The 15,639-nt window shown below is 48.8% G+C and overlaps 1 protein-coding gene across 2 annotated transcripts; it reads left to right on the top strand.

Annotated features, from left to right (window-relative positions):
- Positions 1-14: 14 nt before the first annotated feature.
- Positions 15-13,531, top strand: LOC134021883 (phosphatidylinositol 4-kinase type 2-alpha-like). 2 transcript variants are annotated; one of them, XM_062462971.1, is made up of 10 exons: positions 15-591; positions 3,682-3,882; positions 4,145-4,276; positions 9,188-9,341; positions 10,486-10,547; positions 10,748-10,847; positions 11,158-11,291; positions 11,449-11,508; positions 11,859-12,165; positions 12,334-13,531. In XM_062462971.1, exons 1-9 carry the CDS (start codon positions 244-246, stop codon positions 12,018-12,020), a joined length of 1,353 nt encoding a protein of 450 aa, XP_062318955.1. In that variant the 5' UTR covers positions 15-243; the 3' UTR covers positions 12,021-12,165; positions 12,334-13,531. The 2 variants fall into 2 exon arrangements, with proteins under 2 accessions (XP_062318955.1, XP_062318956.1); XM_062462972.1 differs by having other exon boundaries at positions 12,330-13,531.
- The last annotated feature ends 2,108 nt before the right edge of the window (positions 13,532-15,639 follow it).

Genomic DNA, 15,639 nt, shown 5'->3' with positions numbered 1-15,639 from the left:
TAAAACACTTGCACCATTACAGGGGGCGGTATCCCGAGAAGGCAGGCAAACGCACCAATAGCTGGCCTTTATTGGGAGTGGGCTGGGTTGTATGCGGAAGATGACTCCTGTTTGTTTGAAATCAGAGCAGAGCGCTGATAACGGCATTGAAGCAGAACCAAAAGAGCAACACAGCTGTCCGCGACACCGTGGCCGCTGCCCGTCTTTCCACCGAACAAGCTTAGTTTCCCATCCCGTCTTGGAATGGATGAAACAAGCCCCCTGGTGTCCCCTCTCCAGCAGTCTGCCGACTACAGCCGTTGCCAGAACGAAGCGACAAGTCCGCGGGGGAACTACGGAGGTAACGCCACCACACCGGGATCTGTGGTTCGCGTGTCCGGAGGGAGTCCCGGACTCAACCGAGAAAGACAGCCCCTTCTGGAACGGGACAGGAGCAGCCATCCCCGGGACCCACACAGAAACGAATTCCCGGATGACCCGGAGTTCAGGGAGATAGTAGAGAAGGCAGAGCAGGCCATCGAGGAGGAGATCTTCCCGGAGCGGATCTATCAGGGCTCCAGCGGGAGCTACTTTGTCAAAGACAGCCAAGGGGTGAGAGTCGCGGGGCCTTTGGTTTACTATCTGCTCGTTGAGTGGTTTGTCATCATCCTACATAACGTGACTCATTCTATGCTGAATCACACTCTCCACAAGTCTTACCACTGTTTAAACCTAAAGATGCTGTCTACATACTCCCCCTCTCCATCCCTCCCTTCCTCCCCCATCCCCCTCCCTCTCTCCATCCCTCCCTTCCTCCCCCATCCCCCTCCCTCTCTCCATCACTCCCTTCCTCCCCCCATCCCCCTCGCTCTCTCCATCCCTCCCTTCCTCCCCCATCCCCCTCCCTCTCTCCATCCCTCCCTTCCTCCCCCCATCCCCCTCCTTCTCTCCATCACTCCCTTCCTCCCCCCATCCCCATCCCCCTCTCCATCCCTCCCTTCCTCCCCCCATCCCCCTCCCTCTCTCCATCCCTCCCTTCCTCCCCCCATCCCCCTCCCTCTCTCCATCACTCCCTTCCTCCCCCCATCCCCCTCGCTCTCTCCATCCCTCCCTTCCTCCCCCATCCCCCTCGCTCTCTCCATCCCTCCCCCTGTTGCTGAACTGACAGACTCATCAGCCCTGTGTCTCAATATAGAACCTCAGAGAATGATGTCATGAGTTCACCTGCTTGTGACTCCCCAGTATCTCTGGTAGCTACTGATGTAACAATATATCTGGTAGTTACTGATGGAACAGTATATCTGGTAGCTACTGATGGAACAGTATATCTGATAGTTACTGGTGTAGCAGCATCTCTGGTAGCTGCTGGTGTAGCAGCATCTCTGGTAGCTGCTGGTGTAACAGCATCTCTGGTAGCTGCTGGTGTAACAGCATCTCTGGTAGCTGCTGGTGTAACAGCATCTCTGGTAGCTGCTGATGTAACAGCATCTCTGGTAGGTGCTGTTGTAACATCATCTCTGGTAGGTGCTGTTGTAACATCATCTCTGGTAGCTGCTGGTGTAACAGCATCTCTGGTAGCTGCTGGTGTAGCAGCATCTCTGGTAGCTGCTGGTGTAACAGCATCTCTGGTAGCTGCTGGTGTAACAGCATCTCTGGTAGCTGCTGGTGTAGCAGCATCTCTGGTAGCTGCTGGTGTAACAGCATCTCTGGTAGCTGCTGGTGTAGCAGCATCTCTGGTAGCTGCTGGTGTAACAGCATCTCTGGTAGCTGCTGGTGTAACAGCATCTCTGGTAGCTGCTGGTGTAGCAGCATCTCTGGTAGCTGCTGGTGTAACAGCATCTCTGGTAGCTGCTGGTGTAGCAGCATCTCTGGTAGCTGCTGGTGTAACAGCATCTCTGGTAGCTGCTGGTGTAGCAGCATCTCTGGTAGCTGCTGGTGTAGCAGCATCTCTGGTAGCTGCTGGTGTAGCAGCATCTCTGGTAGCTGCTGGTGTAGCAGCATCTCTGGTAGCTGCTGGTGTAACAGCATCTCTGGTAGCTGCTGGTGTAGCAGCATCTCTGGTAGCTGCTGGTGTAACAGCATCTCTGGTAGCTGCTGGTGTAACAGCATCTCTGGTAGCTGCTGGTGTAGCAGCATCTCTGGTAGCTGCTGGTGTAACAGCATCTCTGGTAGCTGCTGGTGTAGCAGCATCTCTGGTAGCTGCTGGTGTAACAGCATCTCTGGTAGCTGCTGGTGTAGCAGCATCTCTGGTAGCTGCTGGTGTAGCAGCATCTCTGGTAGCTGCTGGTGTAGCAGCATCTCTGGTAGCTGCTGGTGTAGCAGCATCTCTGGTAGCTGCTGGTGTAACAGCATCTCTGGTAGCTGCTGGTGTAACAGCATCTCTGGTAGCTGCTGGTGTAACAGCATCTCTGGTAGCTGCTGGTGTAGCAGCATCTCTGGTAGCTGCTGGTGTAACAGCATCTCTGGTAGCTGCTGGTGTAGCAGCATCTCTGGTAGCTGCTGGTGTAGCAGCATCTCTGGTAGCTGCTGGTGTAGCAGCATCTCTGGTAGCTGCTGGTGTAGCAGCATCTCTGGTAGCTGCTGGTGTAACAGCATCTCTGGTAGCTGCTGGTGTAACAGCATCTCTGGTAGCTGCTGGTGTAACAGCATCTCTGGTAGCTGCTGGTGTAGCAGCATCTCTGGTAGCTGCTGGTGTAACAGCATCTCTGGTAGCTGCTGGTGTATGGCATGTGTGTGTGCATGTGTACACGTGTGTACATTGTCTGAATTCCTGACACAACTGTGACAGTTCTCACAGACCTGTGACAAGTGTTCCCTGAACACGTTTACCCTTTCAATTCATGTGTGTAGTGTGTGTGTATATGTGTGTCTGTGTGTGTGTATATGTGTGTCTGTGTGTGTGTATATGTGTGTCTGTGTGTGTGTATATGTGTGTCTGTGTGTGTGTATATGTGTGTCTGTGTGTGTGTATATGTGTGTCTGTGTGTGTGTATATGTGTGTCTGTGTGTGTGTATATGTGTGTCTGTGTGTGTGTATATGTGTGTCTGTGTGTGTGTATATGTGTGTCTGTGTGTGATAATGGCTTAACACTGGAAAGGTCATGCGCTGGCGATCTTCAAATAAAAATAGCCACATCTAACCAGGCCCCTCGCTTTGTGAAAAATATATTTGTATTCATTTACACACAAACCCAATAAACACACTTTGAACACAAATTGGAAATGGAGCTATCACGGTTCCTAGATGTAACCTTGTTACAGGGCCCCAGTCCTGCAGGCACACTGCAACCCCCCCTACCCCCCCCCCCCCCAGTCATGTGAGGTGACTCTAGATAATCAGATTGACATAAATGAGTTACAAAACGATTCCAATTCCATCTGGTTCGTTTCACAGGCTCTCTGTGTTCCATGAATCACCCTCTGACTGCAGGGATCAGAATGTAGTATAGCGCTGCTATGATGTCACTTCCTGGCTGTGACTGGCCGCCTCGCATGGCTAATGACTGCTGCATCGATTGAGGTGGAGGTTGTCCCTAGCAACAGGCTCGGAACTCCTCCTTGGTTAAAACTTTGTCGAACGACGGAATCCCGAGAGCGTTTGAATAGGGAACGTTTGGAAGGAATGCCAGCATTTATCCGCTTGTACTTGTAGAAATATCCTACCAACTTGTATTTGTTGCTATGGGTGTGTGTGCTCTTCAGAAGATCATCGGGGTGTTCAAGCCGAAGAACGAGGAGCCGTACGGCCAGCTGAACCCCAAGTGGACCAAGTGGCTCCAGAAGCTGTGCTGCCCCTGCTGCTTCGGACGGGACTGCCTGGTGCTGAACCAGGGCTACCTGTCTGAGGCCGGGGCCAGCCTGGTGGACCAGAGGCTGGAGCTCAACATCGTCCCCAGGACCAGGGTAGGACACACACACACACACACACACTCTGTCTCTCTCTCTCTCTCTCTCTCTCTCTCTCTCTCTCTCTCTCTCTCTCTCTCTCTCTCTCTCTCTCTCTCTCTCTCTCTCTCTCTCTCTCTCTCTCTCTCTCTCTCTCTCTCTAACACACACACACATGCTGTCTCTAACACACACACAAACCCACCCACACACCGACTCTCTTTCTAACACTCCCTCCCCTCTTCTCTCCCCTCCCCCCTCCCTCTCTCCGCTCCTCCAGGTAGTGTACCTGGCCAGTGACACGTTTAACTACAACGCCATAGACAGGGTGAAGTCCAGAGGCAAGAGGCTGGCCCTTGAGAAGGTGCCCAAAGTGGGCCAACGCTTCCACCGGATAGGCCTTCCTCCGAAGGTAACCTGGTCCTTCACACCTCAACACATCCATATCCCTCAACACTGTCACATCCATATCCCTCAACACTGTCACATCCATATCCCTCAACACTGTCACATCCATATCCCTTACACTGTCACATCCATATCCCTTACACTGTCACATCCATATCCCTCAACACTGTCACATCCATATCCCTCAACACTGTCACATCCATATCCCTCAACACTGTCACATCCATATCCCTCAACACTGTCACATCCATATCCCTCAACACTGTCACATCCATATCCCTCAACACTGTCACATCCATATCCCTCAACACTGTCACATCCATATCCCTCAACACTATCACATCCATATCCCTCAACACTATCACATCCATATCCCTCAACACTATCACATCCATATCCCTTACACTGTCACATCCATATCCCAAGAGGTGGCACCACAGGTCCAAAAGTGGTGGGGTAAAATTTGTGACATATACGCAAATATATCGCTAGCTAATAATGTAATGTAAGCTAGCTTTCTAGTTAACATGTAGTAGCTAAAAATGCATACTACTCTGCATGATCATTTTATTGTGATAGGGAAACGTTGAGGAGTTTGACATAGTTAGACTACCTTGTTTCTTTCCAATACAATCAATGTTTTCGGTAACCATCTGCACTGACTCGTTTTTAATAGTTTTTGCTCGATAGCGTTAGCAGCAATGAGTTGTTGAGAAGGGTGGTCGATGCTCTGCCCCTGGGCCTGGGTTGGCTGGAGCTAGGAGATCACTGTGACTGACAGGTGCATTCACTTGTTGCAGTCAGCGTTTGAAGTAGTGCATTATAGCAGAGCCTGTTTAAGGAGGCTCCCTATTAAGCCCCATTGTACCGAATTTGGTTGCAGTTTCACCAGAGTTCCACTGGGGGTGATCGCGAGCGAGTGCATGTTGAACTAGAGAGGGTACAATTTCTGGGGAAATTGTAGGGTGTGCTTGCTTGCGTCGGTTGCACAGGGGTCCGTTTTTTAATGACATTTTTACAACTGATATTTCTATATATTTTATATAAAAATGCATACTTATTATTTATAAAGATTACATAGATTTAAAAGCATTTTTTTTTGCTGCTCATTTACAACTGAAAATACGAGTTTAGTGTAGAATGAAATAGATGTCTTCTCATTTCCCCTGCAAGAGGCAGCCTCATCGTTGAATCAAAACTAATAAATTTGGCAGACCGGTGTAAAAATTGACCTAATCTCTATGACTTAAACGTCATTTTAAGTTTTTCCCTTCTCATGATATTTTCAGGCATTTAGCCTACTCATATTGCATTCATTCATGAATAAAGAACCCCCTTTGAAGATTATTCTACGACGTTACCGGCAGTAGAAGATGGAATCGCGATTCAAACATTACCATCTGCTAACTGAAAAAATGCCCTCAAAAACGTAAATAAGATTGACATTTATTTAGTGGAAAATCGCTCATTCATAAAAAGCTCACTGGTAGCGATCATTGTCAGTAACAACGCAAACTGCGATATAGCCGTGTGGAGAAGCTGCCCCGGTAAATTCTACTACGGTACAGTACTAGACTACTGTGTTCGTCTTGGTAGCGATTGCGTTGGTTGAATTCGATTTAACGTTCCGTTGTAAGGTTTAGGCTGAAATTAATTATTTTCATGAACAGATTGACAAAGTTTAGGCTGTGGCAATGAAGTTCAGGTTAGTGGTCAGAGACTTTTGATTTAAGTAAGGGGAGTGCCGAACATGTTCTGTCGCCGTTTGATTTCCTAAACAGCTGTGTACTGTAGTTGTTTTTGTAGTGTGTCTCGCGTAGGCTACAGCGTTGCAGTGAGCAACACTGGTTTGAAACCACAGGTAATGGTAATTTCACCAACAAATCGTTTACTAATGTCAGAATAAATCCTAAAACGAAAATATATATGTGAGGAATGTTTATTTTAACGATTGAAAACAGATAACGCTACATCATAGACTACTGTAGTATGTGTTGCCCGGGCAACACAGGCTAATGTCATGATGCTAATACGTCAGTGAAATAGTAGACTACTGTTTCCGAAAGTAGATGTACTTCCTTAATAATATCAGCTTATACTGTACATTACACATCACAATTGTGTGTCATATCACAAAGTAATAAATAGTTATCACCCTGGCCTCTTTGCTTGTGGCGTTTCTGCAGCTGCCTTGCAGTAAAGCTATAGTTAGCCTAGCTATCTCCCAAGTTAACAGATGCGAAACGAATGTTCTGCCAAAGGTAGTCACGCGTGTTTTCGTGACGTTAGTGACGTTAGTAACGTCAGTGACTGTGGCTAGCAAATTAGCCACCGTTAGCTTCACTTTTCGCCACAAAAACTTAATTTCCACTTAAACCATACAACGGAACGTAAATTCCAATAGAAGCAACTCAATTGCTACCAAGACGAAACTTTTGACACCTACGTTGTCTATGTAGGCCAAATATTGACTGAGTTTTAGGGGGGCAAAAAGAAAAAAAAAATATATATAATAATAATAATATATATGTGAGAGAACAAAGGTTGTGCTCTCGCCGAAGGCTTGAGCACACCCAATAATATATATGTGAGAGAACAAAGGTTGTGCTCTCGCCGAAGGCTTGAGCACACCCAATGAGAGTCTATGGAGCTAAACGGCTACATTTGTCTCTTTCGCCTGATTTTCGTTGAGAAATCTTAGATTTGATTGTAGTTTTTGCATGTTCAACATGGATTATAGGTCGAAAGTTGAATGAACGAGTACTTATGTCCTTTCGATTTCTTACAGGATGAGTCGTTGTTGCCCATAACACGCTAACATTCTGCTAATGAATGCTGATTGGTTAGTGAAGGACTGACTACGACCAGAGATCCCGCTTGATGGCATCTGAAGCAGAATCAGAATGTCAGAGCATTAGCAACAACATTAGCAAGCCAAAACTCTTTCTAGCATGTGTATTGACAGGGAGAGCCTAACCTGTCAGCTGTGTTGTCGATGCCTCGAGAGAAAAAAGGAAGTAACCAGAGCTTGCCGTAATGTAGTATCTCTGGCCGTACGATGTGTATGACGTCATTGACATTTTAAAAGGCTTTTTAGAACAGAAAGGCAACTTTTACACCCAGCTGTGTGTATTTTTTTGCCCCCCCTTTCGAATTCAGAATTCTAATTACAAAACAAAAAATTATATCCTGAGAAAAGTGGATTTTGAGGGGTATAGCTCCATAGACCTCCATTCATTCTGCACTCTCTCGTTAGTGCCCTCATATTCATTCATTCATTGTTCCCAATATGATAATGAGAGGAGGCCAGTAGGCATGGAAACTGTTCAGACATTGCAATCAATCCAGAGCCATAGATTCAATCTAGCTAACGCCTGGGACACACTGGCTGCTAAGCGCCCTGAAGCGCTGCGAAGCGCCACAGTCGGCTATGAATGGGTGCGTGCTGTGGGGCAAACAAGTTCATGTAGGACTAGGCTACTTCTCATCTTCGATGATTAACTTTGAGTCGTCAATCTACCCACATTTCTCAGTTGGTTTGTGATGTAGCCTATGGGTGTCAGTCTCTTCTGCTTGATTGGGGGATGACAGATTGTCTATCTCGTTAGCCCACAACTAACGTAGTCAAATTTTAATAACATGTTTGTTTATCCAAATGACATATATGGTGAATTAAATTTTCGTTTTCAACGAGGTCGGCCAGCCTGGTCAAGTCTCTGTCAATTGCTCTGTCATTTACATGTACGTCGTCCATGACAGCAAGGATGGATGTAAGGCTAACATAATCAAATACAATGCGTTGAAAACGATTAGCCAATGGTGTGTCAAATACTTCCAATATTCCAATTCCAATACTCACCCTCCTCTGTTTTCCTAGACGTTATCTCTCTGGTGTGATTAGTTAGGCCTGTGCTCCTGTTTTCCTAGACGTTATCTCTCTGGTGTGATTAGTTAGGCCTGTGCTCCTCTGTTTTCCTAGACGTTATCTCTCTGGTGTGATTAGTTAGGCCTGTGCTCCTGTTTTCCTAGACGTTATCTCTGGTATGATTAGTTAGGCCTGTGCTCCTCTGTTTTCCTAGACGTTATCTCTCTGGTGTGATTAGTTAGGCCTGTGCTCCTCTGTTTTCCTAGACGTTATCTCTCTGGTATGATTAGTTAGGCCTGTGCTCCTGTTTTCCTAGACGTTATCTCCCTGGTATGATTAGTTAGGCCTGTGCTCCTCTGTTTTCCTAGACGTTATCTCTCTGGTATGATTAGTTAGGCCTGTGCTCCTGTTTTCCTAGACGTTATCTCCCTGGTATGATTAGTTAGGCCTGTGCTCCTCTGTTTTCCTAGACGTTATCTCTCTGGTATGATTAGTTAGGCCTGTGCTCCTGTTTTCCTAGACGTTATCTCCCTGGTATGATTAGTTAGGCCTGTGCTCCTCTGTTTTCCTAGACGTTATCTCTCTGGTATGATTAGTTAGGCCTGTGCTCCTCTGTTTTCCTAGACGTTATCTCTCTGGTATAATTAGTTAGGCCTGTGCTCCTGTTTTCCTAGACGTTATCTCCCTGGTATGATTAGTTAGGCCTGTGCTCCTCTGTTTTCCTAGACGTTATCTCTCTGGTATGATTAGTTAGGCCTGTGCTCCTCTGTTTTCCTAGACGTTATCTCTCTGGTATGATAAGTTAGGCCTGTGCTCCTGTTTTCCTAGACGTTATCTCCCTGGTATGATTAGTTAGGCCTGTGCTCCTGTTTCCTAGACGTTATCTCTCTGGTGTGATTAGTTAGGCCTGTGCTCCTCTGTTTTTCTAGACGTTATCTCTCTGGTATGATTAGTTAGAAAAGAAAGAAAGCCATATTTGTGTCGTATAAATGACACTGTGCATGCAAATTCCAGACGTGTTTCCTAAATCCTCACTGCCTTGTTGGTCAGGTTGGGTCCTTCCAGTTGTTCGTGGAAGGGTACAAAGACGCAGACTATTGGCTGAGGAGGTTTGAGGCGGAGCCCCTGCCGGAGAACACCAATCGGCAGCTGCAGCTCCAGTTCGAGCGTCTGGTGGTCCTCGATTACATCATCAGGAACACCGGTGGGTCACATGCTCCTCTCCACCAATCGGACAGGGTGCAACATCCTAGAACAGGAAGTCTTAAAGGTCCCATGACATGAAATGTTCACTTTAGGAGGTTATTTAACATGTTCTATTTGTTAAATAACAAATAATAATAATAATTGTTGATCTATTTGGTTTGGTGCATCTGCAATGTGGGAGTCAGGTGGCTGAGCGGTTAGGGAATCGAGATAGTAATCAGAAGGTTGCCGGTTTGATTCTGGCCGTGCAAAATTATGTTTTGTCCTTGGGCAAGGCACTACACCCTACTTGCCTCGGGGGAATGTCCATGCACTTACTGTAAGTCGCTCTGGATAAGAGCGTCTGCTAAATGACTAAATGTAAATGTTAACATTAATATGAGTTCCCCTAGCATGCCTTTGGTTCCCCAGTGGCTAGAAATTTCGATAGGTGTAAACCAAGCCCTGGGTATTCTTCTGCGACTTTGAGGAAATTAAAGTTGAAACGCTCGTTTTGGAAAATGCTGGTTTTATGATGTCATAAGAGCGAAGGTTACCTCCCCTTTTCTCTGCTTTGCCCGAACAGAGAATTTGGCCCACCAATGAGAAAATGAGCTACAACCGTGCAAGCACGATATTGTTTTTTCCTCGAGACATAATGGCTTGCAAATGACCGAAGCATGGCAGCTAGCCCTGCCTCTTTCTTCCTCACAGCATTTAAAGCTACAGACACAGAAACAGCACGTCCTGAGGAAAGCTCACTGTGGGACTGCTCGTAGTGCCTGTAATTCTGCACCAAGGCTGAATTTCGGGAAAGAAACTTCAGTTACAGTATTAGGGGACCACTAAGGCCTATATAAAAGCATCCAAAAACAGCATTTCATGGATCTTTAAGGATTCCAGTTGTACAATCCTTGGGGATGCATGAGACAGCCAAGCTAATGGATGTTAATGACTGCTAACTAGCTAGTATGGCTAATATGCTCACTGATTCATATCATTGAGGCTAGGACTGACCCTTATGGCTTAGGTACGATGTTGGGGTGCTTGGGCCTGCGTGCGCCTTGACAGGAAGTTGGTGCTGCGTGCGTCTTGACAGGAAGTTGGTGCTGCGTGCGTCTTGACAGGAAGTGACTGTGTCATGTTGTTTTTTGTGCTTGCAGACAGAGGGAATGACAACTGGCTGATCAAGTACGACTACCCCATAGACACCGGGGGCAACAGGGTGAGAGATACTGTGTGGTACACCCAGCCACACAACCTGCTCACTTCAGATTAGAACTGGGTCTCCGTCTTCTGGAGCTGACCTGGGCTAAACCAGGCCAGAACCAGGCCAGAACCAGGCCAGCTGCCTTCACATGACATGAACAGTTAGTTTGAATATAAATCCAAACTGACTGAACCATGTCCTAACCTTGTGTGCAGGAGACAGACTGGGTGGTAGTTAAAGAGCCCATCATCAAACTGGCAGCCATTGACAACGGCCTGGCCTTCCCCCTCAAACACCCTGACTCCTGGAGGGCCTGTGAGTACACACACACACACACACACACACACACACACACACACACACACACACACACAGTCTCTCTCACACACACAAACACCCTGACTCCTGGAGGGCCTGTGAGTACACACACACACAGCCTCTCACATGCACACACACACACACACACACACACACACAAACACCCTGACTCCTGGAGAGCCTGTGATTACACACACACAGCCTCTCACACACACAAACACTCTGAATCCTGGAGGGCCTGTGAGTACACACACACACACACACTCAGACTCCCTGTGGTGATGGGTGCGGTCCTGTTTGTTCCCAGACCCGTTCTACTGGGCGTGGCTGTCGCAGGCCAAGGTGCCCTTCTCCCAGGAGATCCAGGAGATGGTGCTGCCCAAACTCAACGACCCCAACTTCATCAAGGACCTGGAGGAGGACCTCTACGAGCTCTTCAAGGTGAGCGTGCTCTGGGCCACGCAGGGGGAACAACACTGGCTGGCTTTGATGTACGATTTGACTCGTTTTGTACAAGTACATCAAGCCTACGAACCCATTTTTTGCGTCATAACAATTGAAATAGTGTGTGTGTGTGTCTGTGTGTGCACTCGCACAGAAGGACCCAGGCTTCGACAGGGGTCAGTTCCATAAACAGATCTCTGTAATGAGAGGGCAGGTGAGTCACCTCTACACTGCTGACAGGGCTGACTTCCCCAGGTGTGTGTGGGTGTGTGTGGGTGCGTTTGTTTGTGTGGGTGTGAATTTATTTGTGGGTTTGTGTGGGTGTGTGTGTACATGCCTGACGTGTGTATATGTTTGTGTGTGACTGTGTGTGTGCATTATGTATGTGTGTGTGTATGTTTGTGTGTGACTGTGTGTGTGCATTATGTATGTGTGTGTGTATGTTTGTGTGTGACTATGTGTGTGCATTATGTATGTGTGTGTGTATGTTTGTGTGTGACTGTGTGTGTGCATTATGTATGTGTGTGTGTATGTTTGTGTGTGACTGTGTGTGTGTGTTCCCAGATCCTGAACCTGACCCAGGCCATGAAGGAGGGGAAGACGCCCCTGCAGCTGGTGCAGATGCCCCCCGTCACCGTGGAGACAGCCCGGGCCCCCCAGAGAGCCAGCTCTGAGTCCTACACACAGAGCTTCCAGAGCAGAAGACCCTTCTTCTCCTGGTGGTAGAGGAGGAGGAGGAAGAGAGGGATGAGGAGGGGGAGGAGGAGGAGAGGGATGACTGACTGCAGACTGTGTGGTGCGCTGGGTCCTAGAGGCCCTGTTGACTCTCATCACACGCTAAAGTGGGGAAGGGAGAGAGAAAGAGAGGGAGGTGAGGATGGGAGAGAGAAAGAGAGGGAGGTGAGGAAGGGAGAGAGAAAGAAAGGGAGGTGAGGATGGGAGAGAGAAAGAGAGGGAGGTGAGGATGGGAGAAAGAGAGGGAGGTGAGGAAGGGAGAGAGAAAGAGAGGGAGGTGAGGAAGGGAGAGAGAGAGAGGGAGGTGAGGATGGAAACTAAATCAGGAGGTGGAGGAGTGGAGAGGAAGACGAGATGAATGTGAAGGAGAAGGAGTGAGTGAACAAAGATGAAGGGAAGAAGAGATGGATGCAAGTGGCTGAGATGGAACAAGGGAGGGAGGGAGGAGAACGAGAGAGGAGGACCAATAGAGAGAGAGACCTCACTTTCACTTGTAAATGAATGTATTCATGCTTTTGAATTTGATCAGTTTTCTTTATCTTCACATGAGGCTGAGCTAACTCTGCACTTTAAAAAGAAATTATTTGTTGGATTCGGTCAAAAATGTTATGTGAAGTGCTTCCACAAAACTGTTGAGTTGTTCAAAGGACACTTGGTACTTGTTAAATTACTGCAAAACACAGCAATGTGAAACCACTTGATAAAGTGTTTTTTAAGTCAATCCAACATTTTATTTGTGACTGTGCTGTGCTGGTGTCGAGTAGGCAGGGGATGTTGGTGTTCTGGAAAAGTCCTGTTAAGACCCCAAACTGTGAAGCAGGGCCCCGTGTTGACTAGGCTTCATTCACTATGTCGGTTCCGATTCTTCGTAGGTTATGTAGCACTGGCTGTCAGTGAGTCAACTCACCAAGGCTTCTTTCCTCATTGAAATGATCAGGTCAAACCTGTGACTAAAAGTGCTCAGAAAACTGACCCCTTTCTTTGCCCCAAACACTAAACCTGCATCCCGACGCTTTGCCAAGCTATCATCATTCCAGCCACGGCTAATCCTGAATGATGTCGACACTGAAACGTTTACTTCGGGCTAGGCTACTGTTGGAACAAGTGCCTGTGGTCGGGGCATGTGCATGTTTTACGCCCTCTACTGTTCAGACTGAGCACCTGCTGAGTGTGTCATTTCCCCCACATCTCCATTGATCTGATTCCTGTTGTTACTTCTGATTCACGCCTGTTAGTCATGCCTGTCTGAGCTAACGCAGAGATGACAGGATAGAAAACGGCTCTTGAGCCGGGAATCACCACGGTCTGTTGACATGACAACATGACTGTCTTTACAAACTGTCATGTCACTTTATTTTGTGATCCATTTTTACCATTGTATCGCACTAACAAATATTTCTACTGAGGTATTGCTTTGGCAGTGCCCTGTACATGATTGGAATGTGTTGGGGGGAAAAAGTATGTAGCCTATGAAATGCAATAAAGATGTACAGTATATGATCCCACTGTTCTCTTGGTCCGTCCTTGTTAAAAGCAAGTCCACTGGCATATCTGGAACAACTGACCTGGTTCAGAGTGTGTTCTCACACACCTGCTCCTGGTCCAGAGTGTGTTCTCACACACCTGCTCCTGGTCCAGAGTGTGTTCTCTCACACCTGCTCCTGGTCCAGAGTGTGTTCTCACACACCTGCTCCTGGTCCAGAGTGTGTTCTCACACACCTGCTCCTGGTCCAGAGTGTGTTCTCACACACCTGCTCCTGGTCCAGAGTGTGTTCTCTCACACCTGCTCCTGGTCCAGAGTGTGTTCTCACACACCTGCTCCTGGTCCAGAGTGTGTTCTCACACACCTGCTCCTGGTCCAGAGTGTGTTCTCACACACCTGGACTCTGAGCTCCATCTCTGTCTGTGTCCTTCTGCCTCTCTCTAAACTCTCTCCTTTTCTCTCTCCCCCCCTCTCTCTCTCTCTCCCACTATCTATTTATGCTCTGTCTGGGAATCCCTGTTAAAATATCTGTAACCAAGGGTGATCATGAATGGAGAAAGAGCTCTCTCATGGCCTCTTTCTCTCCTTTCTGTTTTTCGGCTGTTCTTTTACTCTCTCTCTCTCTCTCTCTCTCTCTCTCTCTCTCTCTCTCTCTCTCTCTCTCTCTCTCTCTCTCTCTCTCTCTCTCTCTCTCTCTCTCTCTCTCTCTCTCTCTCTCTCTCTCTCTCTCTCTCTCTCGGCCCTGTTCCAGATGCTCCACAATACATTCTTTCTATCTGCTCAAGGTTGGTTGGCTGACTGGCCGGCTGGCTGGAGGAGGAGGAATGAGGAAACCGTGTTTTTTCCAGAAGTCTATGAATAGAGCCACAACCCACCACATCCTACAACCCCCTTCCACACTGCCCCTCCTGCACCCTACACACACCCTCCAGTACCCTACACACCTACACCCTAAACACACCCTCCTCCACCCTCCTGCACCCTACACACACCCTCCAGTACCCTACACACCTACACCCTAAACACACCCTCCTCCACCCTCCTGTACCCTACACACACCCTCCTCCACCCTCCTGCACCCTACACACACCCTCCTGTACCCTACACACACCCTCCTCCACCCTCCTGCACCCTACACACACCCTCCTGTACCCTACACACACCCTCCTCCACCCTCCTGTACCCTACACACACCCTCCTCCACCCTCCTGCACCCTACACACACCCTCCTGTACCCTACACACACCCTCCTCCACCCTCCTGCACCCTACACACACCCTCCTCCACCCTCCTGCACCCTACACACACCCTCCTCCACCCTCCTGCACCCTACACACACCCTCCTCCACCCTCCTGCACCCTACACACACCCTCCTGTACCCTACACACACCCTCCTCCACCCTCCTGCACCCTACACACACCCTCCTCCACCCTCCTGCACCCTACACACACCCTCCTCCACCCTCCTGCACCCTACACACACCCTCCTCCACCCTCCTGTACCCTACACACACCCTCCTCCACCCTCCTGCACCCTACACACACCCTCCTGTACCCTACACACACCCTCCTGTACCCTCCTGCACCCTACACACACCCTCCTCCACCCTCCTGCACCCTACACACACCCTCCTCCACCCTCCTGCACCCTACACACACCCTCCTGTACCCTACACACACCCTCCTGTACCCTCCTGCACCCTACACACACCCTCCTCCACCCTCCTGCACCCTACACACACCCTCCTCCACCCTCCTGCACCCTACACACACCCTCCTCCACCCTCCTGCACCCTACACACACCCTCCTCCACCCTCCTGCACCCTACACACACCCTCCTCCACCCTCCTGCACCCTACACACACCCTCCTCCACCCTCCTGCACCCTACACACACCCTCCTCCACCCTCCTGTACCCTACACACACCCTCCTGTACCCTACACACACCCTCCTCCACCCTCCTGCACCCTACACACACCCTCCTCCACCCTCCTGCACCCTACACACACCCTCCTCCACCCTCCTGCACCCTACACACACCCTCCTCCACCCTCCTGCACCCTACACACACCCTCCTGTACCCTACACACACCCTCCTCCACCCTCCTGCACCCTACACACACC

Source organism: Osmerus eperlanus, chromosome 6 (genome assembly GCF_963692335.1).
Source record: "Osmerus eperlanus chromosome 6, fOsmEpe2.1, whole genome shotgun sequence".
Classification (NCBI taxonomy): Eukaryota; Metazoa; Chordata; class Actinopteri; order Osmeriformes; family Osmeridae; genus Osmerus; species Osmerus eperlanus.
This window is presented reverse-complemented; position numbering and strand designations above follow the sequence as displayed.

Bases quoted from the DNA above. Each gene is read 5' to 3' on its own strand.
- LOC134021883 (XM_062462971.1), top strand. From the start codon at position 244: ATGGATGAAACAAGCCCCCTGGTGTCCCCTCTCCAGCAGTCTGCCGAC. The intron at 3,883-4,144 runs GTAGGACACACA...CCGCTCCTCCAG, and splicing joins ACATCGTCCCCAGGACCAGG to GTAGTGTACCTGGCCAGTGA. The intron at 11,292-11,448 runs GTGAGCGTGCTC...GCACTCGCACAG, and splicing joins ACCTCTACGAGCTCTTCAAG to AAGGACCCAGGCTTCGACAG.